Source organism: Choloepus didactylus, chromosome 4 (genome assembly GCF_015220235.1).
Source record: "Choloepus didactylus isolate mChoDid1 chromosome 4, mChoDid1.pri, whole genome shotgun sequence".
In the NCBI taxonomy this organism is placed as follows: Eukaryota; Metazoa; Chordata; class Mammalia; order Pilosa; family Megalonychidae; genus Choloepus; species Choloepus didactylus.
Window position 1 is genome coordinate 66345309 of NC_051310.1, and position 22456 is coordinate 66367764.

The following is a 22456-nucleotide window of genomic DNA, read 5'->3' on the forward strand; positions in this document are numbered from 1 at the left end:
TTCCAGCTTGCTAATGCTGTCAGAATGCAAAATACCAGAAATGGATTGGCTTTTATAAAGGGGGTTTATTTGGTTACAGATTTATAGTCCGAAGTCCATAGAAGTATCCAAACTAAGGCATCAACAAGAGGATACCTTCACTGAAGAATGATCAATGACGTTCAGAGCACCTCTGTCAACTGGGAAGGCGTGTAGCTGGCGTCTGCTGGTCCTTTGTTCCGGGATTGTGTTTCAAAATGGCTTTCTCCAAAATGTCTCTGGACATCTGTCTTAGCTCCTCTCTCTCAGCTCCTCTGTGTCCTTGCTTCTTTCTCCCAGGAAGTTTCTCTCTAAGCATCTGGGGGTCCTCTCTTAGCTTCTCTGGGGCAAACCCTGGGCTTCATCTCTTGGCTTAGCTTCTCCAAGCTTCCTATCCACATCTCCAAGCATCTCTAAGCCTCAGCAAGCATCTGGGTCTGTGTTGGCTCTTAGTTTCTCCTTTATGCCGGTGAAATAATCAAGACCCACTGTGAATGGGTGAAGCCACACCTCCATGGAAATAATCTAATCAAAAGTATTACCCACAGTTGGGTGAGTCACACCTCCATGGAAACAATCAGAAGTTTCCACCCTAATCAAAAAGGCTAATATATTTGCCCCGATAAGATTGCATTAAAGAACATGGCTTTTCTGGGAGACATAATAGATTCAAACTGGAACAAGGGGGATCTAGGTGGAGCCTCTTTATGTCCATCCAGTCCATCCCTTGTCCCACTTGGATCTGTCTATACTTTCAGGGAACTGCTCCCCAAGGAATCCAGTTGGCCTCTCTTCCTGAAGGAATCCTGCAAAAGGAAGCATATTGACACCATAAAGCTACTGCCACTACAGGTGATATTGGGACCACAACCAATATTCATTATCTTCTACCATGTCCATTGTAGATTTCCCTCAATCCCGTCTGGCAACTCTGCTTGTCTCAGGTGCTTACCAGGTGCCAGGCCATCACCTCTGATGGGTGTGATCTCCTGGTCACAATGCCCTTCTCAGGCAGAGTTTGCTGCTCTTGTCCATATATTAACAATCTGGGACAGGAGAGTATTGAGAATGTGCCCGAGTAAATCATGTGGGTGCCAAACATAGTCTTCCTTGCTACTATGATATAACAGCACACCTTCTTCCCCCTGATGGGCCAGATCAATCACTCCTGCCAGGATGGGGGCCCCTATTCTTGCCCGTCAGGCCCTGAGCATGAAAACCGAGAAGTGCCCAGCTGGTGACCACAGCAAAGAGTTCAATGACAGTATTTTTGGGCCTTTGCCTTTTAAATAAATATTAGAATCACTTTGTCAATTTTGTCGGATATTTGGTGTGAATTTTGGGTGGCGTTTCATCATATTAACTTGATTAAGTGGCATATTACAAATATATTGAATCATACTCATGTTTATAGAACTGTAAATTTCTATTATATTGCTCCTTTTACAGATTGGAGGAAAAGAATGAATGGCCCCTCTTTACCTCATTCTGTAGGATGGTGAAAACTGGGAAAGGTAAAGGACAAAAAGTAGATAAAGATTAAACTTGCCATTTATTACTACAGGGCATGTGGAGGACAAGTTTTGGATGTACCTCATTTCATAGCAGACACCTCAAAAAGAAAAATTTGGATACAGTAGACAGATAAGTTTTACTATGTGTAATAGAGTCACAGCCATAGTTTTAAGATTATTTTGGAAATTTTTTATCATAAATATTTGATTCAAAGTAAATGAAGCTAATGACAAAATAATGCAAGAAAGAAAATTGTTTAAAAAAGAAATTTATACACAGCCAAGCTTAGAAATAAATAATGTTGTCATAATAATGCAAAAACAAATGAAATTAACTAAATTTATGATATAATTATTTTGGAAGTATTGGGATTGGCAAAAATACTGTGAGGGTGCCACATAGAAGTCAATCTATTGAGAATTATTTGGGAAAGAAACTCAAAAATGAATGCATGTAAAAAAAATAAAATAAAAATTTTAAAAATGAATGCACGTAATATAAATTTGGGATATAGACAAGAAGAATTTAAACTGTTAGGGCTGGGAAATATGGGTAGAAATGTGGGGAAACAGCACAGATTCCTCTTTGTCATTAAAAGTGTGGCTGTATTATTCAGTATTTTCAATGAAGAGTATTTTATTTTAAGCCTATACCAAAACCAAGTAAAGAGTTTGGTAATCTAGGGGACCTGGAACCAAGATCAGGGGACATGGTTACTACAGTGTAGGCAAAGTCCCTGAGATAAACTTTCTTGAAGATGTCTTCTTTGGATATGATCGGAATGAAGTAGTGGCAGAATCTTCATTGTTCCACACAGCATTTAAGCATGGTGAAATGGGACATTGGAATGCATTATGAACCAGTGCTGTTAATTGTTGAATGTACATATGAATCCCCTGGGATATTGTTAAAATGCTGATCCTCATTTAGAAGGTCTAGTGTGAGGCTTTTGATTCTGCTTTTCTACCAGTCTCTATGATGCTCATGCTGCAGACCCACTATGAGTTCTCAGGCCTTGTTTGGGGTCTCAGCACATTAAAGAAGTGGTTCTGCTAAATTGTATGTATTTTTAATAAAAATAAAATGATTTTCATATACATTAGCCTAGGCTTATATTTCTCACATTTTTCTAGTGATGTTTGCAACCATATTCAGACCAAAAAAAAAAAAAAATCTAATACCAATTAATAAAAGCGAAATTCTTGAATTCCACTCAAGTATAAATTTCAGTTCTGAGAAGGCATATAAAGGTATATATATACTTCCTTGTGGTGGGACTTAAAATTTAACTCTTCCCCATTTTTTCTCAGTGGACTCCAATATCCTTTAAACTGTTTTCATTTAATTCCGCTACCCTTGAGAGTCTGGTTATCTCCACCTCAGTGAATCCCCTGAATGTCACTTCATCCTACAAGATTCTTCAACAAATTACCTGATTCCCTTCTTCCAGAATCTTTCTGGTCTCCCAGCTCACAGTATTCACCTGGATTTCTCTGGCTCCACTTTCCAGGTGTTTGTGAGCTTTTTCTGAAACCTTAATTATGGGAACTCTGCCAGCCTCAGTCTCAGCCTTCCTTTCCTTCTGCCTCTCTACCTAGGTAATATCTTCCATTCTTTGACCTCAGATATCACCTTTGTGTTTGTAACACTTAATCTTTCCAATCTGACTCTTATATCTGATGACCAGACCTGAATGTTTATTTTTCTAGTGGGATATTTCAGTTTCATCTTCAGTAATATAGATGGGCTCACCATGTTTTGAAAGCTGGCTCATCCTTAATAATTCACACTTTAGTTAAGGGACCTTACCTGTGACCAAGCTCTTCTTTGTACAAAATACCTGCATTTATAGGACATTTTCCATCTCCCAGTATGAAATAGTTCCAGATCGTGTATTCAAAGCATCCTGGATTTTTTTTTTTTCCTTTAAATGATCTCTTCTAATGTAGCTTGTAAAATCTACAGTTCTGGGCTGTTTTATTTGCTAGTATAACTTTGTACCCTTGGACAGGCCTAGTTCAGAGTCAACCTGCAGCAATATATTCACATTTCTGACAAAAAAAAGATCATCACCTGCCTCAAGAATGTTATAGTGTAAATATGCTGAAACATCCTAGGACTATATAAGAACTCCATGAAAATGGAGTCATTGATTACCAAAATTCATACTAATAAAATAAAGAATACAACTTGTTAAATTTCAGAACAGCAAGTTTAAAAAAAGACAAAATATTACTTTAAAATCAAATACCTGTATCTAAAATAAAGATACATTGCTTGATTTTGCTCCTGAAAAATTTTTTTCTCTGTATCTCAAGATATGTGTGAAGGCTTTCATACCTTTAATTTAAAAGAAATAGTGCTGGGTATATGATTTCTGTTTAGGGTGATTGGAAATGTGCTGTTAAAGGATGCTGATGAAGGCAACACAACATTTTGCATGTGATTATCCCACTGAATTGTATGCTGGGGAGTGGTTGAGATTGGAAAGTTAATGTTTTTATATATGTTTCCACAATTTAAAAAAAAAGAGAGAAATTAAATAGGCAGTGAAAATTAAATGCAATACATGATCCTGGCTGGGTCTAGTAAAAATATCAGTGCACATCCTATTCATGGGAAAATCAATAATAAAACTAGATAATTTATTCTGGGAATCTTAGTATTTTAAGGTTTATAGGATTTTAAAGTTCTTAGAACATCAGCTAAATCTAAGATGAAGAGATACAGTAGTCTTTCCTTTGTTAAGCAGTAAAATAAATGCCCTTAAAATCAGTGAAAATACTTTTCCTTGAATATATATTTTCAGCACTAAATTTATACTTACATAGACTACAATACTGCTCACATCCTTAGAGAATGTTGGTAGATTGCAAGTCCTCTTACAGATGAAGAGTAGTAAGGACCTCTTCCTGTAAATTCTTTAAAGTACTTGCCCAGCATATCAAAATCCACAAAACAGTGAGTCTTCTGGGAAAAGATGTGTTGGTTGATTTTCAGACTTTTAAAGGAATTAAAGGACATGTACATGATTTATGTAATTTGATGGTAAAGATTGTGTTAAAGCATTCATGCTTCTTTACTGTCATCTCAATTAATAAGGGTGTGTCTTCTGGATTATAGGATTGATGACACTATCAGCTGCATTAAAAGAGTCCTCCATGAAAATGATACTTTTTCGAGAGTGAGAAAGAACCTCTGAGCACTGGAATTTTGTGAAAGCATCATCAATAAGTCTTGATTTACTTGCATGTTTGTTCTGTTTGGGCTCTGTTGAATAAGGAAGAGAATTTTTTTTTTCATTTTTTTTATTGTGGAATATAACATATATACATAAAAGTGATAACTTTCCAAGTGCAATTGAACAAGTAGCTAGAGAGCAAATTTCAAAGAATGTTATGGGTTACAGTTCCACAGTTTCAGTTATTTCCTTATGTGAAATATAACACATACAGAGAGCCGATAACATTCAACATACAATTTAACAAGTAGCTATATGACAAATTTCAAAAAATGTTGTGTTACAGTTCCACAATTTCAGTTATTCCCTTATTGTGAAATATAACATATATGCAAAAAGATAACTTATAAAGTATGATTTAGCAAGTAGTTTTATAGGAAATTTCAAAGAATGTTTTGGATTACAGTATCATACTTTCAGTTACTTCTTTATTGTTAAATATACATACAAAAAGGTGATATCTTTTTTTTTTTAGCTTGACGGTTGTATTTTTTTAATTCATTTTATTGAGATATATTCACATACCATGCAGTCATACAAAACGTACATTCAGTTGCTCACAGTACCACCACATACTTGTGCATTCATCACCAAAATCAATCCCTGACACCTTCATTACCACACACACAAAAATAACAAGAATAAAAATTAAAGTCAAAAAGAGCAGTTGAAGTAAAAAAGAACATGGGTGCCTTTTCTGTTTGTTTGTTTGTTTGTTTCCCCCATTTTTCTACTCATCCATCTGTAAACTAGACAAAGGAGAGTGTGGTCCATATGGCTTTCCCAATCACATTGTGACCCCCCATAAGCTACATTTTTATACAATTGTCTTCAAGATTCATGGGTTCTGGGTTGTAGTTTGATAGTTTCAGGTATTTACTGCTAGCTATTACAATTCACTAGAACCTAAAAAGGGTTTTCTATATTGTGCTTAAGAGTGGCCACCAGAGTGACCTCTCAGCTCCTTTTGGAATCTCTCTGCCACTGAAGCTTATTTCATTTCCTTTCACTTCCCCCTTTTCATCAAGAAGATGTTCTCCATCCCATGATGCCAGCTCCAGATTCCTCCTTGAGAGTCATATTTCATGTTGCCAGGGAGATTCACTTCCTGGGTGTCTGATCCCACGTTCGGGGGAGGGCAGTGATTTCACCTTTCAAGTTCTCTTAGCTAGAGAGAGAGGGCCACATCTGAGCAGCAAAGAGGCATTCGGGAGGAGGCTCTTAGGCACAATTATAGGGAGGCCTAGCCTCTCCTTTGCAGCAACCGTCTTCCCAAGGGCAAGTCCTGTGGTAGAGGGCTCAGCCCATCAAACCACCAATCCCCTACGTCTGTGAGCACATCAGCAACCATCGAGGTGGGGAAGCCCAATACCCCTGGCATTCTCCACCAGCTCCTCAAGGGGGCTCTGCATATTTTTTTCATTGTTTTTTTTTTTAATTCTTTTTTAAAATCAACTGTATCAAAAAAAAAAAATTTTTTTTAAAAACATACAATAAAAAAACATTTCAAACAAACCATAACAAGGGAGTAAGAAAAAGACAACAAACCTAAGATAGCTACTTTACTTCCAACATGTTCCTACTCTACCCCAAGAAAATAACCTAATATAGCAACATTACTGTGAACTTGTTCCCACCATACCCATCGGAAATTAAAACACTGTAGTCATTCCTGGGCATTCCCAGAATGTTAAATTTTGCCCACGATAGCATATCTCTTCTTATTGGGTTATCATTCCCCCTTCCTTCATTGCTCTCTATCACTACTTCCCCTACATTCTACATTATAAACCATTTGTTTTACATTTTTCAATATTCACATTAGTGGTAGCACATAATATTTCTCTTTTTGTGCCTGGCTTATTTTGCTCAGCATTATGTCTTCAAGGTTGATCCATGTTGTCATATGTTTCACGACATTGTTCCTTCTTACTGCCACGTAGTATTCCATCATGTATATACCACATTTTATTTATCCACTCATCTATTGAAGGACATCTGGGTTGTTTCCATCTCTTGGCAATTGTGAATAATGCTGCTATGAACATTGGCGTGCAGATATCTGTTCATGTCACTGCTTTCAGATCTTCCGGGTATATACCAAGAAGTGCAATCACTGGATTGAACGGTAACTCTATATCTAGTTTTCTAAGGAAGTGCCAGACTGACTTTCAGAGTGGCTGAACCATTATACAGTCCCACCAACAATAAATAAGAGTTCCAATTTCTCCACATCCTCTACAGCATTTATAATTTCCTTTTTGTTTAATGGCAGCCATTCTAATCGGTGTGAGATGGTATGTCATTGTGGTCTTAATTTGCATCTCTCTAATAGCTAGTGAAGCTGAACATTTTTTCATGTTTCTTGGCCATTTGTATTTCCTCTTCAGAGAACTGTCTTTTCATATCTTTTGCCCATTTTATAATTGGGCTATCTGTAGTATTGTCGTTGAGTTGTAGGATTTCTTTATATATGCAAGATATCAGCGTTTTGTCATATACATGGCTTCCAAAAATTTTTTCCCACTGAGTTGGCTACCTCTTCACCTTTTTGAGAAATTCCTTTGAGGTGCAGAAACTTCTAAGCTTGAGGAGTTCCCATTTACCTATTTTTTCTTTTGTTGCTTGTGCTTTGGGTGTAAAGTCTAGGAAGTAGCTGCCTAATACAAGGTCTTGAAGATGTTTCCCTACATTATCTTCTAGGAGTTTTATGGTACTGTCTTTTATATTCAGATCTTTGATCCACTTCGAATTAATTTTTGTGTAGGGTGTGAGGTAGGGGTCCTCTTTCATTCTTTGGGATATGGATATCCAACTCTCCCAGCCCCATTTGTTGAAAAGACTGATATGTCCCAGTTCAGTGGCTTTGGGGGTCTTATCAAAGATCAGTCAGCCATAGATCTGGGGGTCTATCTCTGAATTCTCAATTCAATTCCATTGATCAATATGTCTATCTTGGTGCCAGTACCATGCTGTTTTGACTACTATGGCTTTATAATAAGCTTCAAAGTCAGGGAGTGTAAGTCCTCCCACTTCATTTTTCTTTTTTAGAGTGTCTTTAGCGATTCAAGGCATCTTCCCTTTCCAAATAAATTTGATTACTAGCTTTTCCAAGTCTGCAAAGTTGGTTGTTGGAATTTTGATTGGAATTGCATTGAATCTATAGATGAGTTTGTATAGAATTGACATCTTAATGACATTTAGCCTTCCTATCCATGAACATGGAATATTTTTCCATCTTTTAATGTCCCTTTCTGTTTCTTTTAGTAGAGTTATGTAGTTTTCTTTGTCTAGGTCTTTTACATCTTTGGTAGAGTTTATTCCTAGGTACTTGATCTTTTAGTTGCTATTGAAAATGTTATCTTTTTCTTTAGTGCCTCTTCACTTCTTTCATTTTTAGCATGTAGGAACATTACTGCCTTATGTGCATTAATCTTGTATCTCGCTACTTTGCTAAATTTATTAGCTCTAGTAGCTGTATCATCGATTTCTCAGGATTTTCCAGATGCAATATCATGTCATCTGCAAACACTGATGGTTTTACTTCTTCCTTTCCAATTTGGATGCCTTTTATCTCTTTGTCTTGCTGGATTGCCCTGGCTAGCACTTCCAGCACAATGTTGAATAACAATGATGACAGCGGGCATCCTTGTCTTGTTCCTGATCTTAGAGGGAAGGCTTCCATTCTCTCACCATTGAGTCCTATGCTGGCTGTGGGTTTTTCATATATGCTCTTTTATCATATTGAGGAAGTTCCCTTCAATTGCTACCTTTTGAAGTGTTTTTATCAAAAAGGGATGTTGGATTTTGTTGAATGCTTTTTCAGCGTCTGTTGAGATGATCATTTGATTTTTCTCTTTTGATTTGTTAATATGTTGTAATACATTGGTTGATGTTGAACCATCCTTGCATGCCTGGAATGAACCTCGCTTGGTCATGGTGTATGATTTTTTTAAATGTGTCTTTGGATTCAGTTTGCAAGTATTTTGTTGAGAACTTTTGCATCTGTATTCATTAGGGAGATAGGCTGGTAGTTTTCCTTTTTTGTAGCATCTTTGCCTGGTTTTGGTATTAGATTGATGTTAGCTTCATAAAATGAGTTAGGTAGTGTTGCATTTTCTTCGATGTTTTGGAAGAGTTTAAGTAAGATTGGTGTCTTTTTGGCAAGTTTGGTAGAATTCCCCTGTGGATCCATCTGGCCCTGGGCATTTATTTTGGGGGAGCTTTTTGATGACTGTATCTCTTTGCTTGTGATTGGTGGGTTGAGGTCTTCTAGTTCTTCTCTGGTCAGTCTAGGTTGTTCATATGTTTCCAGGAAATTGTCCATTTCCTCTACATTATCCAGTTTGTTGGCATACAGTTCAAAGTATCTTCATAATTTTTTTTAATTTCTTCAGGATCTGCAGTAATGTCACCTCTGTCATTCATTATTTTGCTTATATGAGTCCTCTCTTTTTTATTTTGTCAGTCTAGCTAGGGGCTTGTCAGTCTTGTTGATCTTCTCAAAGAACCAACTTTTGTGTTATTTATACTCTCTTGGTTTTTTTTTTTTTTTGTTCTCTGTCATTTATTTCTGCTTTAATCCTTGTTATTTCTTTTCTTCTACTTGGTTTTGGATTGGTTTGCTGGTCATTTTCTAGCTTCTTCAGTTGATCTATTAGTTCTTTGATTTTGGCTCTTTCTTCCTTTTCAATGTATGCATTTAGTGCTATACGTTTCCCCTTCGGTACTGCTTTTGCTGCATCCCATAGGTTTTGCTATGTTGTGTTTTCATTTTCATTTGTCTCTATGTATTTAGCAACTTCTCTTGCTATTTCTTCAACCCACTGATTGTTTAGGAGCGTGTTAACCTCCAGGTATTTGTGAATTTGCTAAGTCTCTGATTGTTATTGACTTCTAATTGTATTCCGTTGTGGTCAGAGAATGTGCTTTGAATAACTTCAATTTTTTTAAATTTATTGAGGCTTGTTTTATGTCCCAGCATATGATCTATTCTAGAGATAGTTCCATGAGCACTAGAGAAGAGCGTGTATCCTGGTGATTTGGGATGTAATGTTCTATATATGTTAAATCCAATTCATTTATCAGATTGTTTAGGTTTTCAATTTCCTTATTGGTCTTCTGTCTGGTTGATCTATCTATAGGAGAGAGTGATGTGTTGAAGTCTCCCACAATTATTGTGGAAACATCAATTGCTTCCTTTAGTTTTGCCAGTGTTTGTCTCATGTATTTTATGGCATCTTGACTGGGTGCATAAACATTTATGATTGTTATTTCTTCTTGTTGAATTGCCTCTTTGATTATTATGTAGTGACCTTCTTTGTCTCTCATAACATCCCTGCATTTAAAGTCTATTTTATCTGAGAATAATATTGCTACTGCTGCTTTCTTTTGGCTGTAGCTTGCATGAAACATTTTTTCCATCCTTTCACTTTCAATTTGTGTCCCTGTGTCTAAGATGAGTCTCTTGCATGCAACATATTGATGGTTTATTTTTTTTGATCCATTCTGTCAATCTACATCTTTTGATTGGGGATTTAATCCATTTACATTCAGTGTTACTACTGTGAAGGCATTTCTTGAATCATCCACCTTATCCTTTGGTTTATGTTTGTCAGATATATTTTTTTCTTGTTTGGCAATTTTTCTCTCTCAGAATTTTAAATATGTCATTCCACTGCCTTCTGGCCTCCATGGTGGCTGCTGAGTAGTCACTACTTAGTCTTATGCTGTTTCCTTTGTATGTGATGAATTGCTTTTCTGTTGCTTCTTTCAGAACTTGCTCCTTCTCTTCCATATTTGACAGTGTGATGTGAATATGTCTCAGAGTGGGTTTATTTGGATTTATTCTATTTGGAGTTTGCTGGGCATTTATGATTTGTTTATTTATGGTGTTTAGAAGAGTTGGGGAGTTTTCCCCAACAATTTCTTTGAATACTCTTCCTAGATCTTTACCCTTCTCTTTCCCTTCTGGAATACCAATGAGTCTTATATTGGATGTTTTATCATGTCTATCATGTCCCTGAGGTCCATTTCAATTTTTTCAATTTTTTCCCCATTCTTCCTTTTGTTCTTTCATTTTCTGTTCTGTCAGCCTCCAGGTCACTGATTCACTGTTCATTTTCCTCTAGTCTTGTACTATGAGTATCCAGAGCTTTTCTTTTATTTCTATAAGATCATCTATTTTTTTATTTACTCTTGCAATTTCTTCTGTATGTTCTTCTAGGGTCTTCTTCATGTCCTTTATATCCTGTGCCATGGTCTCATTGTTCATCTTTAGTTCTTTGATTAATTGCTCCAAGTACTGTGTGTCCTCTGATCTTTTGATTTGGTTGCTTGGGCTTGGGTTATCTATATCGTCTGGTTTTTTCATATGCTTTAAAATTTTCTGTTGTTTTTGGCCTCTTGGCATTTGCTTAACTTGATTGGGTTCTTTAGCATTTGTAGACTGAATAAAACCCTTATTTCTAATTTGTCAGATCTACAGCTTCATGGAGTACACTTTCTCTAACCAGCAGGTGGCATCTGTGAGACACCTATTCCCCTCAAGCCAGTTCTCCCCCACTTTGTGTTTTTGGTGAGTGGGGGTGTGAGTCTTGTGGGGTCCAGTTGGTGCACCAAGCTTGTGTGTGATATGGGGTGTGTGAGCAGTTAGGGAGGGGGTGCGGCTTTAATAATCAAATCTCCCTGGTGTTCCTGGAGATTTGAAGCTGTTGCAATAGTCTAATCCTTCAGTTCAGTCTTGCCACAGTTTGTCTCTGCTCCTGACTCACACGTCCTTGGTATTGGCATATGGTCCTTGGGACTTGCGAGTGGGTTCCTCTTCCAAGCCGTGCACTCCTAGGTCCTCTGTAGAGGGATGGCTGTGCTATGTCACAGGTGAGTGCCATCCCCCCAGGGCGTTTCTGGACTGTAGGGCTGTGTAGGGGCGTTCCCAGTCTGCTGAAAGGATGGCTGAATGGGGCGTGTTCATATTCCCCTTTCCACACAGCTCCACCTTCCCAACTCTGGGACAGTTAGCTGAGGGTGGGGGAAAGGTTAATGTCCACACCCAATTTTATTGTGTGTGTTGTTGGAAACACTTCCAATCACACTGGGCTGTTTGGAGCAGCTCTGGGCTGTGGAGCTGGCACCGGGCAGGAGCATTCCCTGCCCACCAGGAAGATGGGTATAAGGGGACGCCCCCCTTTTCTTGGGAAGTTGTGGTGTTTAGTGAATTTTCTCAGCCACTGGATGTATTGCCTTGTGTCTCAGAACTCTGTTAGCTCTGGTCTTGTCTGGGCCCAAATTGCAAGTCTTTGAGGCTTTCTGTAATGGGCTTCTTAAAGTAAAGAGAAAAAGATTAAAAACAAAAAAAAGGAAGGGCCCTCCTTGCAGATCCAATGGACTATTGAAATGCTAAGAGACAAGGAGATTAGGGCCATTAAGGAAGGATTAAGGGAGCAGAGAAACCCTGCTCCTCAGACAAAGAAACTCACCTTCTGGGTTTGCAAATGAGCCTGACTTTGCCTGAGCCCTGCCCTTCCCCTTCCTATGTTCACCAGAACTCCAAAAAGTCTCCGCTTTTATTTTTGGGTTTCCCTTGCTGTTTTTGCTATCCCCATCTCCTCTCTGCCGGGCTGACTGCTCCTGATTCTCTGGTGTCTGGTCTCAGTCTATGTTTGGAGTTTGAATCAGTAGAATGAGTTTCTGATAAGAGCCGCAGCTGCAGTTCTCCCTCCTCATTCCCAGCACTGATGGCCCCTCATCCCATGGGACTGAGCCTGGCAGGGAGGGGCATAGGTCCCCTGGCCATGAAAACTTACAGATTTCACTGATCTCAGCTGTTCCACATGTTGATGAGTGTTGTATGAAGTATTCCCAAAGTCAAATTGCTCTGCGGTGTCTGGTCCACGCAGTTACTGGCTTTCTACCTACTGCCCTGGAGGAGTAACTAAAACCTACACCTCATCACTCCGCCATCTTGCCCCGCCTCTCAAGGTGATAACTTTCAAATTACAATATAGAGCAAACTTCAAAGAAAGTTATGGGTTACAGTTCCACCATTTCAGGTTTTTCCCTCTGGCTATTCTAATACCCTTGCAACTAAGAAATAGAAAATTATATAGTCATTCAATATTCATAATCCTTTGTTAAATTCTATCTTGTCTGTTGCTACCCCTTCCTCTAGTTTAATCACTTTCCCAATCTTCAGGGATGACTAGGGAGTGACCACCCCAACCTGTTCATGTTGAAAAGGGGTGTTGACATGGGAAAAGAGGATACATCTGGTTGATGTTTTTGAAGAGGCTGTTGCCTTTGGGTTTCGGGGCTTAGCTGGCATAGGAGCTCTCTGGAGGATTTTTTTTTTTCTTTTGGGAAATTTATTAATATTTTTCATGTAATAAGTAAGCAGAATTAAAATAACGATGAAATATACAGTTTAAAACATTTGAAGTGACCCTAAAATTTTTGACAATTACACATCTATGGCACAAAGAAAATGAATGGTTTTTAATAATTAAATCACCTAAAAATTTTGATCAGTAATTCATCTGAAATTAAACAGGTACAAGGATAACTGGAAATTGGGGCACATTGTAAAATGAAATAATGCCACTTTATCCTTGAAAAGACTGTGATACTTGTAAAATAGTCATTCAGTCCTGCTCCTCACTGACAGTAGACACCTCTCCAGTCTCCCACCTAAAAATATGTCAACTTCTCAGTCATATCTATTTTATAAGGATGCCAGTTTTGGTTCTACTTAAAAATATTTCAGCAGGGAGTCAGAGAAATATGATCTAGTTAGACCTATTTAGAAAAGAAGAGAAACTGTCTTACTATATTGGTCATGGCTTTCTTCTAGTGCTCACTGAGGTTCAATTTTCTCATATAATTATAAATGTTAACAGGTAAAATGACTTCTTAACAGCAGCCAAAAATTTATGTATGTTTTCATGTATTTACAATATTTACATGTCTGCATCAAATACTGGATTGTAGAAATGAGATCACATGTAGTGGCATTCATTTAATGCCCATGCAGTATTTTCTCATGCAAACTGAAATTTTTCTCACACTTGTTAGAAAGCTAAAGATGGTCACCATTACAAAGGCCACCATCCATGGTCAAAGAACCAAACCTTTCTCAAATATGATTATTTTTGGCAAGTTCTTTAACCACCCCTTCCACCTCTTCCTTTAATTTCTTCCTACCAAGAGTCACTTCCACTAATGTGTTAGAATTTGGATAAGTTGGGGCCATTGTATGTTTAATTCCATTGGAGGCTGAAGCAAGGTTTCTTGTAGCTCATTAGTATAGTCTTGATACTTCAATACTTCTTAAATATGAAAACACTGACTAGAGACAACTGTTTTCTTAGGTGAAACATCTTATCCATTCTTCTGACTTATCCAAAAATGCTTCATATTTTTTAACAGTCATTTGTAAAGCGGGTCATAGCTTTTGTTGTGTGGTTGTACAGTTTTTGCTTATCAAACTTGTGGATTTGTTCTTCGTTATAACTATTCTGCGTTCTTTGTCTTTTTTGAACTGATGGTAAATCTCTCTGATGTAATTTAACAGGACTTGCAGCTTTTCCACATTTCTGTCTTTTGGGTGAGTGCCTTTTTGATGTGTCCATGTATCTGCTAGCAATCCATGCAAGGACAATTTGTCTTTGATATCCTGAAGACTGGTTTCTATTGTTCCCCGAGAACTGGAAGTTCAACAATTTAGTGTGTGTGTGTCTGAAATTTCACCAAGCTCTGCTGCTTCTAAGTTTAGCTGCATCAACTTTTCATATACTTTCACAGTGTTTTCAATGTTTCTGATACAGAAATCCAGTGTGTTGTCTTGTTTTTGTGAACAGTTTCATTATAGTCATCTTTAACTACTTCAGTCAACCATCATACTCTCTTTCACATTATTCCTGATAAAGTAGTAAGATATTGGCGGTTCTACAGGCATCACCCACAACCCCTGTTATTGCCTTAGCCATGCTAGCATCCCCATCTAAGTCTACATGGATGGACTTTAGGGAGGGAAATATTTATCATATCTTAATCCTGTAGCCCTCATATGTTCCCAGCCTGCTACAAAGATGGTATTCTCCTCAGTAGTTTTAGGGAAATGCTGTGCTAGTCTTTCAGTTGCTAGAACTAAGCATCATCCTTCATAAATAAGTTCTTGATTTGGAGAAATAATTTTAGTTTCTTAATACACCAGTTCATGAAATACAGTATTATAGTTACGAATATAAATCTTATGAGCTGTCATTTGTTGTAGTGAAAAAATGTGAATTGTCAACTAGTGAAGTATATCGCTAGTTTCTGCAAAAAAAAAAACTGGTCAAAATCCCAGCATTTTTGCTGATCTGCCTCAAGGATGTTTACAAGATAGGGTAAGTAGAGCTTGCAGACCCCTGGAAAGACTACAAGAAACAGACATGCTTCTACTCCAGTCAGTCAGTCCATTTTCTGTTTTCAAAATTCTTTAGTACTTTTCACAGGGAAATTTGTCTAAAATCATTCAAGGAATGGTTTTATCATTTTGACCAGTAGGAAGCACAGACAAATAAATGTATAATGACAAATTTTATGAGTGACCTGAAGGAAAGGAACTCTGTGATTATACCTGTCTAATCTTCGTCATGTTTTGTGTGAAGTCATAGATCAGACAGAACATGAGAAATGTTCTCAGTAAATTTATGTTGAAATGAGCAAGTGTGGATTATGCTGAACAGTAAAAATCAGGTGAGCTAAAAGCTGATGTTTTGGTAGTGGATTCAGTTCTATGAAGGTTCTTATCTGGTAGGAGAATCTGGGCATGGGGGATAATTGTGTGAAAAAAAACTACATGAAAAGGAGATTTTCACAATAGAGTGGGAACTCCAATTATCAAAATTGAGAGGAGGTATTTCAGTTAAAACCAAGGTATAAATCTTAAGGAACTTGAACTGGGGAGATAGGCAGAAATGATTCAAACTCTGGCTGTGTCTTTCTAATCATGTAGTTTTCTAAGATTACTAAGGATCCCTAAATGTCTGCTCATTTTATTAAGTAGATAAATCATCCTTAATCATTAGGATTAATTTGAGGATTAACTTAAATCTTCAAGTACATTTAATACAACCATTGTTTATGTGGACTCAGGTACAAATAGGTAAACTAATCTGACTTATTTTTCTGACAATACCATTTGTCCATGAAATTATTATGGAATTTATTATTATGGAATTGTGGAATTTATTATTATGGAATTGGTCCATGAAATTATTATGGAAATTATTGTGGAGTTACTACTTTAGGGGAGAATTTAGAATATAGAACACTTTTCACATCTATAAATTATGAAATGAAAGGATATTGTAGCTGAAAAGGATTAATATAGGATAAGATTTCAGCTGCTGCTTTACTAAAATATCAGATTGAGAAAATGGATTTTCTCCCAAATCCTTCATTCTACATTATATGAGCCTCCTGTGGGGATTCTGAGACATTGTGACTCATATACTTCTGCTACTTTTTTTCAATGCAATTTTATTGATACAGTCACATACCAGGTAACCATCTAAAGTGTACAGTCAGTGGTTCACAGTATCATCATATAATTGTTCATTCATCACCACAATCAATTTTTGAAATTTTTCATTACTCCAAAAATAAATAGATAAAAATAGAAAACGAATGCCCCAAACATCCCATGCCCCTTATCCCCCCTATTATTTGTTTATTTATTTATTTTATTAATTACTCATCTGTCCATACACTGGATAAAAGGAGTGTCATTTGCAAGGCTCTCACAATGACACATTCACACACCATAAGAGCTATACAGTTGTTCAATCATCTTCAAGAATCAAGGCTATTGGATTACAGTTCAACACTTTCAGGTATTTCCTTCCATTTTAATACACTAAAAACTACAAAGGAATATCTATATAATGCATAAGAATAACCTCCAGAATGACCTCTCGACTTCATTTGAAATCTCTCAGCAACTGAAACTATATTGTTTCATTTATCTTCCCCCTTTTGGTCCAAGAAGGCCTTCTCAAGCCCACAATGCCAGGGCCAGGCTCATCCCTGGGAGTCATGTCCTTTGTTCCCAGGGAGACTTATACCCCTGGGAGTCATGTCCCACTTAGGGGGAAAGGCAGTGAGTTTACCTGCGTGAAATCCAAAAGACAAAATGGTAGATGGTAGCACAATACTGTAAGTACACTGAACAAAGCTGAGTGTGGATAGAGTTGGAAGAGCAAGGCTAGGGACATGTATGACACCAGAAGGAGAGATAGAGAAAAAGGACTGGGACTGTATAACTTAGCAAAACCTAGAGTGGACAATGATGGTGATTAAATGTACAAATATAAGAATTTACATGAAGGAGAACAAATGAAAGTCAACATTGCAAGGGGTTAAAAATGGGATGGTATATGGAAAAATACAATCAATGCCCTTTAGGGAATTGTTCTCCTTCACTTGACTCCTTACTTTTTCTCTCAGACCTATCTTAACTCCATCCTTGCCTGGGTCAGCACTGACAATTGCAAATGCCTGAGGCTTTCTTTAATGAGCTACTTAGAATAGTTCATAAAAAGAGAAAAAAGAAATCCCCTTGTCATAGCCAGTCCCCAGCCCCCAAGTTTTGCAAGTTAAGAGCTAGTGTTGGTACCCCGCTCTCAGTGTCCCTTTTCTTGGGGCACAGCCCTTTCCAGTATTCTGACCTCAGCTTCCTCCAAAAGCCTTTGTTTTTATTTATTTTTTCATCAGCCCAACCTATCCTCTGCCAAGAGAGACCTTGGTTTTCCTTTCCTGCTTGCTCCTGGTTTATCTGTGCTTGTAGCTAGTATTCAGTAGTCCAAATTGGTTAATTAGAACTGCAATTGGACCTTGGTTGAGCTACCTTCACTTATCAGAAACATCTGCTATTTCCCACAGAGAGATGCTCCAACACAGCCTGCCATGCCAGTGGGGGAAGGGCACCAACCTTCACAGTTTGAGGGAGCTTTACTTACAGTTCTGTGCTGTAGTCTCAGCACTTTCATCCATTCCAGGCTGGTGTATGATGTGTGTCCAGTCATGGGTGTTCCCCAAACAGCTGTTCCAGACTACTTACTAATTGTTCCTGGCTATTTACTAGTTGCTTTGGAGGACTAACTAAATTCCACACATCCCTATGCTGCCATCTTGCCCCCCTCCCTTCTGGTACTTTTTGGTGTAGGGGTTTTTCAGGAGTATATTTGCAAAATGCAGCCATCCTTGATCCCTCTAAATGTCCCAAGTCCTTCAATCAATCACCCTATAATAAAATACATTCTTAAGTTTCTTGGTTACTATCTGAGTCAAGCAGGACAAGATCTAGAATTCAGTGTTGACAGAGTGATATTGTTGGATATCCCATGTGGAAGAACCAAGATGATTTAGGCAGGTACACCCAGGGCAGGTACTAGGTAAAGAAGGAAGGGAGCAAGAGTCCAGAAGTCTGGGATGAATGTTTCATAAGCCAGGCATACTTACGTCAGATATTCCAGACTGGTTTCTCTCAACGTTGTGACCCAATTGTTTTGGAATCAGGGAGGGAATTGAAAACCTCTGAACACCGTGGGCTAATGAATGTATAAAACTGAATGATTTTCATATCCTTATCTATACAGTGAAGGTATTTTCTTGGAGCACACTTCATGTTCCTATTGATTGGAAAGGGGTTACTCTCAGTTGAAGGGTTGGGAGTCATGACAGTTGGGTCAGGAAATTGGGGACAAGATCAGAGTTTCATAGCTTCTTTCTCCATTCTCTACTTTGTTCACCTAGTGCTTATCTGGTTGTGAGTGAAAACCCAGAGCAAGACAGTTGTCAGCTGAGCTGTTGGCAATGAAGCCACTGGTGAGTAAGGAATTCTTTCTATGGGAATAACCCATATGTTAGCAGATGGGTGTGGGTATTCTAATCTCATTTAGGAGATATTCAAGGATTTGAGCTCAAGTTAAGTTTATCCAGACCTCTGAGATGGTGATGGTTCATCAGTAAATAATCTCCTTTCTAACACCAATTTGTTTCAGACTCCATTAAGACTCCTTATTCACTGGAAAGCTGAGAGAGATTTTTTTGTTTGTTTTTTCATCCAGCCCATGTTCTCACTGGAGAAATAATACAGTCATTGATCCTGTTAATGCTTGCCAGTGGCTTAGGCATGCAGTGATGTTAGGTGATAGAGGTAAGAGCAGAAGTTTACAGTCAGTAGGGAGACTGATGTTTATCAGGTGAGTTCAATCAACACAGTGTTACAGGTGCTCAGGTGGAGGGCTGCAGAGGAACAAAGGTGAGGATTAGGTAGTAGAAGGAAAAGTGTAAGCATTTATCTTCCCCAACTCCTAATTTCCTAAAATGTTGATACTGCGTATTTATGCATTTTAAATTTTTTAAAAAATTCTCTCATTTAGTCCTCATTGCCCATTTTCCCTTTTTGTAAATAATCTTTATTCAAATTTTATAAATGGAAGTAATGAGAAGTGTTTCTTTAATTTTAATGTGCATTCAGGTGAAGGAGTATAGTGAGTAGAGTAAAATTCATGTCCATGTTAAACTTTTTGAAAAATTGGAGAGACCAGAATGGATAAGAGGCTTCTTTTACTCTTGAACATACAGAGGAGGTAAAGATACAAAAAAGAGAGATGAACATGGGGTTTGAAAATCCCAAGGAAAGTTGAAGTTGGAAGATCTCATACCCCTGGAATGGCCAGCTAGGATCATCCTTCAGTGCAGCAGTCTTGGGTCTGTGGTGTGTACTGCTGAACTGTCTTTACTTGTTAGGATGAGCACCTGAGTTATGGATGGTTGAGCAAGCAGCATATACTGATCCAAGTTTTCCATGATACCTGTTCCTCAGTGCTACCCTATCAAACATCATACTCTGGACATTGGCTAATGGCCCATTCTCAACCCCAATATCTCTGATATTTCTAGGAGTTAGTGAATTTGAAAGATGTAATTATAGACTTCACCCAGGAAGAATGGGCCCTGCTGGACACATCCCAGAGAAAGCTGTTCAGAGATGTGATGCTGGAGAATATCAGTCATCTGCTCTCAGTTGGTGAGTCTCTCAAACTTACCTATCTAATCCTTATAAGGGGTCTAGAACAGCTTTCCTATATTGTTTTATAATCTATTTTTATACTTTATATATATATGATATTATTTTATAACATGAAAAACTACCTAAAAGTAATTTTTTTCTGTACTTATTACTTACATCTAGTTTTTCACCCCACTAGAATATAATCTTTGTGAACACAAATTTCATGTTTTTCTTTTACTCAGTGTCTAACGCTTAGAACAATGCTGGGAATTCAGTCAGTATTTTCTGAAAGGATAAATAAGTGGATTAAATATGTCCTAAATAATTATTGTGCTCTAGGGATTTGGGATGGATTCAGACTATAGTACAAAAAACAACAAGCATATCCTTTTCCACATAAATTTAGACTCTTCTGGGGGAACTTATGTTATTGGATTCTTTTTGAGAATTGTAATGAACAATTGTAGAAACCTAGAATTTCCCCTTGTCTGAAAGTATGGAGGGTTCTGCATTCTGTCTTTCAACTTGGGTATCAGCAACCAGAGGTTCTCACTGTGTTTGGGCATAAGGTCAAGACTTAACCGTTTAGTGGTGAAAATTTGTCAATGTTCTGTGTTCCAGGTATTTTTCCTTGGCTGACCTTCAATGTATACCTTATTCTTCATTGGTCACTTCAGTGGTTTGAAGCTATATGTACTTCAGAAAAAACATGTTTTCAAATCTAATCCATTCCTGTGCATGTGAACCCATTGTATGTAGAAACTTTTGATGAGATTCCTTCAGTTAAGGTGTGTTCTGGTTTGCTAATGCTGCCATTATGCAAAATACCAGAAATGGATTGGCTTCTATAAAGGGGGGTTATTTGGCTACAAATTTACAGTTCTACAACTATAAAAGTATCCAAACTAAGGCATCATCAAGAGGATACCTTCATCGAAGAAAGGCTGATGGTGTCCAGAATACCTGTCATCTGAGAAGGCATGTGGCTGGCATCTGCTTGTCCCAGGTTGGGTTTCAGCTCCTCTCTTTCAGCTCCTGTGTATCCTTGCTTCTTTCTCCCAGGACATTTCTCTCTAAGCATCTGGGGGACCTCTCTTAGCTTCTCTGTGGCAAACTCTGGGCTTCATCTCTTACCTTAGCATCTCCAAATGTCCTTCTGTCCACAACTCCAAGTATCTCTAAGCATCTCTTTTGGCTCCTGTTCTCATAAAGGACTCCAGTAATCTAATTAAGACCCACCCTGAATGGGAAGGTCCACACCTCCATGGAAATATTTAATCAAAATATCTCACTTACAGTTGAGTGGATCACATCTCCATGGAAACAATCTAATCAAAAGGTTCCACCCTAATCAAAAGACTAATGTCTTCCCCCACAACACTGCATTGAAGAACATGTCCTTCTGGGGGACATAATATATCCAAACCAGCACAAGCTGTGTCCCACCTCAATCAGGATGGGTCTTCATCCTATTACTGGAGCCCTTTATAAGCAAATAAAATTCAGAGAGAGAGAGAAGGCCATAGGAAGTAAGATGCTGAAATCAATGAAACCTTGAAGAGAAGAAAGAGCTCAGGAGACACCATGATGTGCCTTGCTATGTGGCAAGCTGAGAACCAAGTGCTGCCAGCTGTGAGCCCCAGAATTCCACAGTCTTAGGGAGAAAGTGTTGAATTGATGATGCCTGGAGTTGGACCTTTTCCCAGCCTCAAAACCATAAGCTAACAAATTTCTGTTGTGTCAGTCAACCCGTTTCATGCTATTAGCTTAAGCAGCCTAGGAAGCTAAAACAAATTTTGGAACCAGGCAAGTGTGGTGCTTCTGTTGCATATACCAAAAATGTGGAAGTGGCTTTGGAATGGGGTAATTGGTTGAGGCTGGAAGAATTGTGAATTGCTTTGTAAAAAACCTAGATTGCTTTGAAAAGACTGTTGGTAGAAATACGGATGTTAAGGGTGCTTCCATTGAGGCTTTAGAAGGAAATGATGACATATTGGAAACAGGAGGAAAGGTGATCATTGTTTTATAAATGGCACAGAACTTGGCAAAAATGAGTTCTGATGTTGGATGAAAGGCAGAGCTTCAGTGATGAACTTCAATATTTAACTGAAGCAATTTTCTCATGGGTTCATCTCTTTACACCTCAAACCTGTGATCTCCATTAGAAAAGGCCTGAGCCTTATCAGGTCATGATTCAGTCAGTTTGGGCTTCATCAGGTTATCTCCCACTCAATTAAGAGTATAGGAAAAAAAATACTTTAAAGTAAAGAACACTCAAGCAAGAATTCAATGTCAACATATTTTTACTTTGTGAGCACTTAAGGTAAAAGGAACAAGTTTACAATGTAAAATAAATTGATATATTACCAAGCCTGGGAGTCCCTGCTCCTCCAGATGCAGCTGGACATAAGATTAGAGAGCTGCCCCTTGTCTGAGTTACAGAGTATATATAGCACTTTTGATTTAGAATACATTCAATCAAATCATATTCTGTTTTTACATTTGAACCATGAGTGGGTAAACAATGCATCATGGACCATGAATGGTGGATCAAAGGAGAATATACACAGTGTTATCAGAGACTTAGCCTTGAAAGTCTCCAAAACTCTGATAGTATTTCT

The 22456-nt window shown here is 37.9% G+C and overlaps 1 protein-coding gene and 1 pseudogene across 4 annotated transcripts in view; one reads left to right on the forward strand and one right to left on the reverse strand.

Annotated features, from left to right (window-relative positions):
* Positions 1–22456, forward strand: part of LOC119531490 (zinc finger protein 596-like) — a 56473-nt gene that overhangs the window by 28596 nt on the left and 5421 nt on the right. Inside the window, exons 2-5 of one of the 4 annotated variants that reach the window (XM_037832787.1) lie at positions 777–870; positions 1468–1532; positions 18572–18643; positions 19724–19850. In XM_037832787.1, the coding sequence (XP_037688715.1) occupies positions 18632–18643; positions 19724–19850 (139 nt within the window). In that variant the 5' untranslated portion in view covers positions 777–870; positions 1468–1532; positions 18572–18631. Of the gene's footprint in view, positions 1–776; positions 871–1467; positions 1533–18571; positions 18644–19723; positions 19851–20456; positions 20624–22456 lie in introns of those variants that run through there. The other 3 variants (XM_037832788.1, XM_037832789.1, XM_037832790.1) reach the window with 3 other exon arrangements.
* LOC119532674 lies at positions 13848–17841 on the reverse strand (annotated as a pseudogene).